The 11,561-nt window shown below is 35.2% G+C and overlaps 1 protein-coding gene across 1 annotated transcript; it reads right to left on the bottom strand.

The window, feature by feature from the left end:
* Positions 1-590: 590 nt before the first annotated feature.
* Positions 591-11,141, bottom strand: LOC116249982 (single-stranded DNA-binding protein, mitochondrial). The gene is made up of 7 exons (XM_031623300.2): positions 10,935-11,141; positions 9,127-9,219; positions 5,597-5,763; positions 5,277-5,485; positions 4,993-5,093; positions 1,417-1,476; positions 591-1,330 (listed from the first exon to the last, which is right to left on the bottom strand). The coding sequence occupies exons 2-7, from the start codon at positions 9,206-9,208 to the stop codon at positions 1,314-1,316; spliced, it is 636 nt and encodes a 211-aa protein (XP_031479160.1). The 5' UTR covers positions 9,209-9,219; positions 10,935-11,141; the 3' UTR covers positions 591-1,313.
* Positions 11,142-11,561: the final 420 nt, after the last annotated feature.

Raw genomic sequence — 11,561 nt, 5'->3', positions numbered from 1 at the left:
ATCACATGCTGCAGTTTTTTCCTTAGTGTTAACTCATTCTATGCTGACGATGAGGAATCAATAAAAGTCTAGGAATAGCAAAGCAAAGGTGAGACTAAAGAAAGCTTCACGACTCCCATTACCACTGTCGATGATCCCTTCGGACAATGGCTGCGTGGGGGTTAGGCAAGGCGCTAAGTTTGCTAGCTTCCTAGAGATGAGTATTTGCTTATCAGATAAAGATGAAAAGGAAGCCTCTAGTAACTTGCCCCTCACAATAGGGAGCCAGGATATATATCTGATGATCTGATTTTAGCTCCATATGATATGAGACCCCAAATTCATTTCACAGAATCTTGATTCAAGTCCACCTAAGCCTAATAGCACGGCAAGGTTTCTGCAACACCGATATGAGCACCGACAATCTAAACAAGAACCAGCTCAAAGATAAAATGTGTTGGTGTCGCGCAAATGCATGAGAAAACGAGCGACGATAGTAACCATCGATGCATATCCAACCTTTTTAATGTCATACCACTGAAATTTTACACATTCGCCGACTTTTGATTTCATATCGCTCTGTTGATGGCAAGAATACGACTGAACCTTCATAAGCTAGAAGTTCAGGTTTTTCTCAGGAAAACAAGGCCATTGCAAACATGTAAAATATGGATCGAAAAAATATAAAAAATGTGAAGGCTACAAAGAGAAGCAGTTCTCATCAGTTAGCAGTGGCATGAATACGGAAGTTGCATCAAAATGAACTCCACCACCTAGATAGACGTGTGAACTTTGGCCTTAAGGTTGGAAAGGTTACTTGGGGCACAGTACTGTTAGCATGCTCGGTAATTATCTGCTTAGCCCTCAGATCACCTATCTTCATCTAGACAAATGATATACAACAAATATATGGCCCCTCTCTCTTGATGGAGTGGCAAATCTCTTTTGAACAGCGACCATGATCTTGATGGATGCCGACTAGAAAGAAAAGTATGCCTTCCCCGTATCTATGTGCAGGTAACGAAGAGTAGCAAACGCATAGCCTTCAAAGCTCTCTCTCTCTCTCTCTCTCTCTCTCTCTCCCCCCCTCTCTCTCTCTCTCTCTCTCTCTCTGTGAGTGTGCATGTGCAAGCAACTGTTTTGCAGAAATTAGTGGACCTGTCATTACAAAAGTAAACACCATGATCACTCTCTTTAACACTGCCCGATGAACTTAGAATATGGATTCAACAATACAAACATATCAAAATCTTGGTGGCTGTCATCGCTGCAATGAAGTGCCGTCACAAATAACCAAGCCCGTACCATGTTACCATGCTTGATCATGCCACAGTCTAAAATAAGCCTTCTCCTGGGAGCAATAATCATTATGATATTATAGTTACAACTGCAAAGCGGCTAAAAGCATGACAACAATTAAAGGAATAAGAATCTTACTTAGGTCATCAAGTGAAGCACTGCTGATGCCTTCAGATGTCCTAATAAGGCGAACCTTGCCTGTTAAGGTTTTGATGGAAAATTAAATTTAAGAGATTGATTGTAAGTTTGTAACAATAAATAGATTTTCTGAAACCTATGGACCTTGCAAGAAGAGGAAAAATCAATTCATTGACCAGCATTGTTACATCAATGGATCCAATTCCACAGTCCATACAGCATGATTTGACCAGCACAAAAAATCATCCTAAACCTGTCCCATTATAAGCCATAGACATTGAAGCCAGTGGAGACTGAAATAGCAACTACCAACTGATTAGGCATTTTTTTAAACCTTCCCTAGGAAAAACGAAGCTTATATAAGTTATATACATGTATTACCAGTTTTGTAAACCAGTCTTATATATGTTATATGTAATATATACCATATATTTAATTATTTATACAACAACTACTTGTTTAATGCCTACTTATGTTGTGAGTAAGATTGTAAAATCTGAAATCAGACTCCAGAGAATGTATATTACATGGAAAAAATAAAAGGCTACAGATTTTGGAATCTAGGATGTGACTTTGTATATATATATACACACACACACCCCCCATTGTCACAAATAACGTTCTCGGGTTTTTATCGGCGAGATTTTTCTTGGATTTAACAGCTAAACTAACTTATTTTCTTCATTTTTATTGTCATTAGAACATTCCCTTTATCACTGTTATATAGTTTTATTTATATTTTCCTATTAGTTTCTCATTTATTTCATTTATACCCAATTTTTTTTCCGAGTTTTTTCCCAAGATTTTCTCAAAAAATGCAACTTTGCTGTTAAATCCAAGAAAAATCTCGCCGATAAAAACCCGAGAACGTTATTTGTGACAATGGGGTGTGTGTGTGTGTGTGAGAATGTATATTACATGGAAAAAATAAAAGGCTACAGATTTTGGAATCTAGGATGTGACTTTGTATATATATACACACACACACACACCCACACACACACACACCCCATTGTCACAAATAACGTTCTCGGGTTTTTATCGGCGAGATTTTTCTTGGATTTAACAACAAAGTTGCATTTTTTGAGAAAATCTTGGGAAAAAACTCGGAAAAAAAATTGGGTATAAATGAAATAAATGAGAAACTAATAGGAAAATATAAATAAAACTATATAACAGTGATAAAAGGAATGTTCTAATGACAATAAAAATGAAGAAAATAAGTTAGTTTAAGTTTATATTTGAATCTATGATAATGTCAATGCTAAAAAATAGAGAAATGAAAAAATCACGATAATAACGTGATACATATTTTTTCTCAATTTTTTCAAAATATCATGACTTTTTCCCTTTTTTTCGTTTTTCTTATTTTTGGCGTTAATATCACAATATTTTTGAAAATATCGTGATATCTGCACACCCTCATCTTACCTGCACCCATGTTTTTCTGAAATTTGCCACAACCCACACTCACACTGACACCTGCACCCATGTGACATAGGTTTATCAATTTATTCGCAAGCAACATATATATTCACTATGCAACCACAATCTCATTTGGCTTACGCTTGAGATCTCTATGCTATCTAGTATACCTTGGCAGCTTCGGCATAGCGGTTATAGGTGGCCAAAACAACTAGGGAATCTAGGTCCTTACGGAATGTTCCTAGGCATGGTCACACATAGGCTTCCATGTATCAAAGGCTTTTTTCAATTAAGACAACAAAAAAAAAGGGTTGCCAATGCCTTCTCTTTGTTTTCATTTCTCTTGATTTTTCTCCTGCCACCTTCCTCTCTGATTTTTCTGTTCCTTTTTAACTCGTTTCTTCTTTCACACCCCCCCCCCCAACTTTTCCTTTTGTTATGGCTCTATTTTTCTTAATCTAGTATTCTTAATTGGTTTTTGTTTTAACGTTGCATTTTTTGTGTAGATGCTGGTAAACCAGGCACGTTAGCTATTTGCTAATATTAGTCAGTTGTGGTTATTTCTAGCTAGTCAAAATTTGTGTGCTCAATATAGTTGTTGGTGTTAATTCACATAATCAGTTATTGTCTTAGTGTTGTTAACACCTATATGTCTTCAATTTTGTTCTGGTGTCATAAGTGCATGTTATGGAGTTTTCAATTATGTAATATGCATTTTTCTTTGGTAAAGTTCGAATTCATATATATATATATATATATATATATATATATATATATATTAATGTTTAATCATCATTTCTTGGATTTGCTGAATCAATTTGTGTTTTGTATGTGTGCCACAATGCTTGTAAATTATTTAATATTTAATTATGAACTTTCTTTTTGCTTATTTACTTTTTGTACTTTTTCTGTGGATTGCCTGGAGCAGCCTAGCCTTGGCTAGGCCCTAGGCAAGGTTTAGCACTAAGAAATTGTTTAACGCTTTTGACTATATAGCATATTCATGTGCATGTACATTGTATATATGTATTTATGTATGTTCAATACTACCTGAAGCTGCATGTCCACCCACTAGAATATCTATATATATATATATATATATAACAAGAGAGAGAAAAAGAGAGAGAGAACTATGTCAACAGGAACAGTTCTTCGTTTATTTATTACAGAACATGGAAGATTTTTCAAGTGTTTCAAATTCTGCACAAGAACTATCCATGAATCATGATACAAATGAAGGATATGAAACAGCAAAAAGTTATTATTATATTTACTTTTATAAAATAAATTAAATATATAATGATAATAATAATAATAATAATTAATAAATTGAAAAAAACAATTATGCAAAAAACTTGGGAAAAGTTTCAAATATTTAAAAAATAATTTTAAAGTGAATTGTGTATTACACGTGGCACCCCTGTGTCAGCTGATAATGGGAGGAGCATCCCACCAATTTGATTCAAATCAGCCAATTTAGGCTGACTTACAATAGTTACTCAAGTATCAAATCTCTAGCAAATGAACCATGCCCAATTGCAAATGCAGTCACCAGATTGGGTTCACTAGAAAACAATGGAATTACCCTACTTTTGCTAAACCTGCATTATATTTTATCGGACTTTCAAGTCCAGAAATGAATGCTTAACTCTAAGGTTTTTCAGGCATTTGATTGCATCCATGTGCTGATCAGAAATGTGATCAGCACACTAGCCAGCTAGCATATTTGCAATTGGTTCCCAGCTAGGATTATACCGGAAAAGAGGCCTAGTGCAATAATGGGAGACAACAAGGTGAGTAGTATTCAAGTTTTTTTTAGAACATTAGAAAACCCAAATTTTACAACCATATCTTAAAAACATGTAGGGGAAAAGTTTGTTTTCTCAAATCTCATAAATGAGAAGAACCCAGAATAATAAAGAAACTTAACACAACATTAACCGCAATTTAGTAGAGATTGTTCTGGAGTAGCATAGAAAGGGATATGACCTATTAATGCTTCCGATGGATCTCCACTAATCCTTGTATATTTTCCTCAAATTGCTCAATGAGGAAATCAGATCAAATATCATCAAATATTTATGAAAACCAGTGGGTGCTTATGTTTAAGGCACATGCAAAGCAAAATATTACAAATTTACAAGTTCGTACCATCACGCCGGATGCATATCTCAGGGACATTTTTCACCAGCCCATTGATGCTGTCATTATAGACTCTTGTCTCAATGTCCCCTTCAACATAAACTGGTGAGCTAAGTATTGAAACAAGAGAAGAAGGAAAGGACACAGTTAGAACTATACAAAACCAATTTAGTATATTAACTGCAGAGCTGCACTAGTAGGTACTAAGGTGGCATGGACTGAAAAAATTGTTCGAGAAAGAAAAACTGTAAAAAGTTGAAACCAAAATGAATGAAGAGATTAAACATACATACTCTTTCATAAGTTTTTGAACAGCATATGCACCAAGCGCTTCATTATGTACAACAATCCTGTGCCACTGAACTGGTCTTGGCATGTTCTCTGACCAGATAGTTCTTTGGTCAAACATGCCTCCTGTTCCCACTGTGAAAATGGTTACAGTCCGGCCATTCCTGAGGATTTTCTGAACCGGAGCTTGTCCAAGTCTACCACAAATAATTGCCTAGAGGAAATATGCCTGAGTTAGTTCCTCATGTATATGATTTATTAAGTAATAATAAATTTTTTAGTTCCATAGTCACTTCCCAAGCTTAAAACGAAAACAGAGAAATACCCGGTGTACGCCTCTGAAATTCCAACCCTTTTTTGGGTCCACTCCTTGTGGTTGGATCTCTCTTTTGTTAGGAATCAGCTCCTCGTCATTCGGCAGATCAGTGTGGGCCTCCTCAAACTCCCCATATGAGATGGTAGAGTAACATAGTTGTGGTCCTCTTTGCAGACCTATAGCAAACCCATGCCTGTAAGTTAAAGGATAACTTTTCTCAAGAGGCACCCAACAAAGGACTGCAGTACAATCTCTCCTGCAAAGATAGCAAATAGGGCCAGATTGTATAACATAAAGCCAAAGGAGTATCAGTGGCTAGCAGTTCATGATTGATTTTAATCACTTTCTAAAACTGTTAAACCTAACTGTAAAACTCCCACTGAGGCCTCCCCTCTTGCACATTCACACACAATTGTCCCTTCATCCCATTCTTTTGAAAAAAGAAAATAAAAAAGATAAAATGCTTTGTGGAATTGGGAACAATGAACATTTGAAGACTAAAGTTCTGTGCATCCAAGGGTGTTCCCTAGTTCGCTAGGAGGTGAACTCTGAAGATGCAGTAATGCGGACTAGGAGACCACGATGATACAAGCACTAATAGATAGCCTGAGGCCTCAATATGGATTTCTGTGGATCGAGATAGCCATCTAAAATCAATATTCAAGTTTTAAAACAAGATATACATTTCCAAAACTAACATTGTCACAGATATCGTTCTCTAATTTTCATCAGTGAGGCTTTCCTCAGGTACTCATTGGAAAGGTTTTTCTCAAGAAAATTTTCAGAATTCATATATATATATATATATGAAGTTATGAACTTATTAGTTCCTACCGTTGTCACAAATATCATTCTTGGGGAAATAGGTTTTTCATGGGTATTTTCGGCCAAGTTCATCTCAAGAAAATCTCGGGAAAGCCTTGACAATTTTTAAAAAATTTTAAAAATCTTAAAAAATAAAAAATATTAAAATCTCAGGAAAAAAAAGTGAGATTTTCATTTTAGCAAGAGTTTCAGAAACTCACAAGATTTTACCATTTTATTTGTTTTAATCATAAATATTATGAGATTTCTGAAAATCTTGCGATATTTGTGCCAGTGGTTTCTAGTTTCTACTAATTTTCTTAACAAAAAAATTTGATAAAAAACCTGAACAATTGGCAAAAAATGTTGGAAAAAACAAAAAAAAAATAGATTATATTAAAAAATAGTATTTTTAAATAAACCCGCAACAATACATTATTTTTTCTTGACAATTTTTCACTTTTTGCTTTTCTTATTTTTCCTGTCTATAATGTCGTATTTTGGAAAACACTGACATTAGTTACAATGAAAACTAACATACAAGATCACAAGATAATGACACGAGGATATGGATTTTTTTCTGTACAATGCGTTGAACTGGGATTTAAGATTATCAATCAATATCTGACTTTTGAGATCAGTTTTCTGATTTCAAAACTAAAATCAAGATAAAAACAATGGCAGAAAGGATTTGGATAGTTCTCCCGTAATGTGCAACCACAAAAGTTTAACTAACCATCCAAAACTTTAAAACTTAAAAGTTGCACCAGAGGAGCAGCTGGTCCTTCCAGAAAAGAGCAAAACTACCGATTTTCAAAGGTGTATATGCATAACAGGCATGCATATAATAGTGAAAATTGCTCTCCCAAAGCAAGACTCCAAAAAAAGAAAAAAAAAAAAAAAAAACAGTTAAGCAATCACTTATTACCATTTCAGAGAGAGCCATAACATCAGCTTCTTTAGTGTCATGAAAGAAGAAGCATAAAAAGAGAGAAAGAGAGAGACCTACATGAGTAGCAAAAATCCGATATTCCAATCATAGCCACAAATACCATGATATTTTCAAAAATATCATGATATTAACAAAAAAATGAAAAATCAAAGAAAGAAAAAAGTCATAATTTGAAAAACAATTAAAAATCAATTTATCACGATTTGTATTTTTTATTTCATTTTCCGTTTTCATTTTTTTCAACTTTTGTTTCACTGTTTTATTTCCTCTTGTTTTAGGTATTTAACGTGATCTCCCGGCTGCAATACAATGCTTATTACTTCATCAACTTAATCATTTTAAATAGATGTTTTTTTTTGTGTCTTCTTATTAGTTTTCCATTTATTGTATTTTTACCTAACATTTAGTTTTTTATATTTTTTAGAAAACTCCAAAATTTTCCTGAAAGAAACCATTTTGCCAAAAATACAGAGAAAATCTAGCTGATAAAAACCCGACAATGTTACTTGCTGCTACGATTCCATCATATGTATTAGTCTGCATAACTTCTTAAACTACAGATACATCCACATTTTTTAAGGGTAAAAATGAAACTGCAACAGAATTGTCAGTTCATACTTGAAATTTTCACAAAAACATGATTCATGCTCACCAGATGCACTCCATTAATACGTATGCCTGAGCAAACATGATTGAAGACTGGACAAAAATTACAGATCCACAGTGAACGAGTAAACAAAAGCAATCACACTGATGAACCAGAACTAGAAACCAACACTGTGGCTTAAAGGACCTCTTACTCCACCAAGATGGAGAAGTTTCAACTAACTATCAAGAAATACCAACAATAAGAAAAGAAGAAGGGGCATCAACACCAATTCAGGCAATATATCAGATATGGTGAGGAAGGCACTTATATGCATCTACCCAGCAATTTGGGCTGAGTTCGAGATACCTGACAAAATTATGCCTTCATTTTGTACAGTGTTACCACTCCTACTAATTACTATATAACATGTACTATGTAGCACATCAAGTACTTAGCTGGGGTAAAAAATTAACCAAGCAGCTAATAATTAGGCCAGTTCAGTTCCTCAACAGTGTGTTCATGTTTGTATAAAACTGCTTGCAGCGAATGCTGGGCTCATTTTTATATGTAGATGAGCCAGGCATGAACAAGGATTCTTTGTCTTTATTTTACTTCTGATTAATACACATAGTTAAAAAAATATTTTGCAGTTTCATGTTTTCATTATTTGATATGACATGTGTGGGTGTGCATCTATTGTTAAATTATATGTCTGCTTGTGTGTGTGAACACGTTGCCCATCTCAAAAAAGGACACCTTGGGAACAAATCTTTAGGAAATAGACTGGCTTCTTTTTTGCCTATATGAACCTGGAGTTCGGGCTCGTTCATGAGAATTCCATAAACAAGACACTTTTGGTTCTATTGAGCTTTTTTCCCAGACCAACTTCAGTATCAATTCATTGAACCATGTACATACATTTACATTTCCTAAATAATGCATTTTCTGGCTTCAGCTACATTTACCTTGTCAATTGGCCCTAACAAACAAACATGTGCATGCTGGAACACCCACACAGGTGCAGACGCTGGTTGCTCTACCATCTCATTCCAAAAAAACCTCACACTTTACTGTAGGTACATATATATCCTTGCAACAAAATGAAAACAAAAAGGAAAATAAAATACAACATCTGCATCATGAAGCGCTAACATTTCATACTAAAAAAATCTGTGAAAGGCCAGAGGCATTCACCAAAACAATTTGAATTTAACGGGCTCCTCCTTGAATGTTGTAAAAGTCTAGATACAAGTGTACTGATCTTTGATTGCTGCATAATACTGTCAACTGCAATAAAATGTAAATGAGTATCAGTACGGTGTTTGTGGATTGCTGAATGGTAGGACGTATTCTGTACATAGTATCACAGATTAGCATGCTTGTAACGGATAACCTCCAGCTAATCTACATTCATATTCATAGCCAAAGTATATATGTTAAGGATCTAAAATTTGTATCTCTTGTCAAGGCTAACTAGATCACTGATAATAAATAACAGCATTGAAATAGGGCCCACATTAAATCCATTTAATCTATAGACTTAGCCTTCTAAGGCCTACTGTAAATATTAAACATGATTGATAATTTTTTTCTTGAGAATGCAATCTTAAACTATGTTCAAAACATAGTCACAAATAACGTTTTGGAGTTTCAACGGCGAGGTTTTTCTCGGTATAATACAGCGAGCTTGAAAAAAATGGGAAAGAAAGGGGAAAAATACAGTAAATTTTTAAAAAAAATTAAAAAAATCTTAAAAAATAGGAAAAATAAAATAAATAAAAAACTAACAAAACAATACATGCATGATTTTACATATATGTATATTATATGCTTATAATTATATACAACATAAACACAATAACCATGCATTATTAACAACTGCACCCACTGCACAACCAGTGTGCATCTGATTTCTGGTGTAGCAGCAAATTTACAGCGTGGTCAGCACCCATGTGACAAACCTAGTAATCCCAGTTTTTTAATGGGCACGCTTCAATACGATGTGTGCAGTCCATTTAGAGCCCCTTAACCCACACGAACATGGAACCCATCAGCATAAGAACGTGAGAAATTAAAACCAGAACAAGGAGCGAGAGACATTGAGAGAACCGCTGGTTGTGTGGAAACTGGAAACCCAGCAGAGCAACGGCAGAAACTGAGAAATGGTGAAAAGAATGGACAGAAACTAAAAGAGATGGAAGGGGAACAGACAGAAAGAGAGATGGGGAATAGGGTTGTGCTTGATGGGCTGATTTAAAAATATCTTGACCCATAATAGGCCACCAAAGAATTTTATCAGGATAAATCTCAACCGTCATGTAGCTCTTAATTTTAAAAATGGAGGAAGAAAAAGTCAGCCCCAGGCCCAGAGTGCAATCTTTTCTCTAGAAATCGTACATCTTGATGTTTTCATCCCTGATAAAGTTCTCAGGGCACCAAATCCCCCTAGAGGCATTCTTTAAAATAACCACGCCAAGAAGCCAAACATTGCACGATCATCAACTTGACCAATCTACCGATAACGACCAAAATACAGAACAGCCGCACAAGGAAATAGAGAGAGCTCATGCGAACATAAATGTTATATAAAACATTCTGAGGCAAATTAACAAACACTTCGTCGGTCACGCGCGCGCATCGTGAAACTCCTGCTATGGTGCATTCTTTAATGATGCATTCCTTGTAACACCAGCTATTTACGATGACACTAACAGTTTTGCATGATAACAACTACAACCAATGTGCTTCGCTTGCTTCATCTCATCACTGAAAGCCATTAGACGGTGGTTACTTGGTGTGTTTCAGAATTTGCGTTGGCCTAAACAATACGTTAGCTAAGTAAGCCACGTAGCACCCCAAACTCCAGTTTCTCTCTAAGTTGTACAAAATAACACAAAATAAACTTTTTTGAATCAAACATAAGAAACCATTGTTGCTTTCTCTTGCCATAGACCAGAGAGAGAGAGGGAGAGGGAGTGCTGTTTACAAAGAGAGCACCGTACCGTTTATAAAGAGCTCGTCTGAGAGAGGATGCGAAGCAGGCAACAGTCTGAAGGTATGAAGATGATCCAAAGCGGCTTAGCGTCTAGCTTCTTCGTGTGTGTTTAGGAAGAGGGATGGAAGGGCGAACTCGGTGGTCGGTCATCTTCTAGCTCTTCGTTACAAGTAGGGAAATAGGTTCTTACCATCCTCATCCTAAGCTCATAGGCAATTGACATATACAGACTACCTTGTATATAAATTGCTGAAAAATTGTTTTTAGGGTGAAGGATTTGTTCTTGAAGCTCAGCCTTGCTGATAAATTGTTTCAGAAAAAAGGTTGTCCAGGGGACGCTTTTCAGCTTTCTCGTTGTCTGGTTTTCTCAAAACATGGGACATGAAAACAAACATGGCAAACTCGCGGAAGATAGAGAGAGAGAGAGAGAGAGTTCTTTTTCATATTAGATTTTGTTTTCATCCTAGAATTTTCATGTTTAAATTTTGCATTATTATGTTTACTAAGTATCTTACATTGTTTTTCTATTCCACACAAATATTTACTCTACCTTTACTTTTTTTTTTGCCAATTTTAATTTAGTTCAAGCCACTCTATTGCACGAATCAATGTCATTTTAATTTACTCCATTTAA

The sequence above is a fragment of the Nymphaea colorata genome, chromosome 1 (assembly GCF_008831285.2).
Source record: "Nymphaea colorata isolate Beijing-Zhang1983 chromosome 1, ASM883128v2, whole genome shotgun sequence".
NCBI lineage: Eukaryota > Viridiplantae > Streptophyta > Magnoliopsida > Nymphaeales > Nymphaeaceae > Nymphaea > Nymphaea colorata.
Note: the sequence above shows the minus strand (reverse complement) of the source record. Positions and strands in the feature narration are given on the sequence as shown.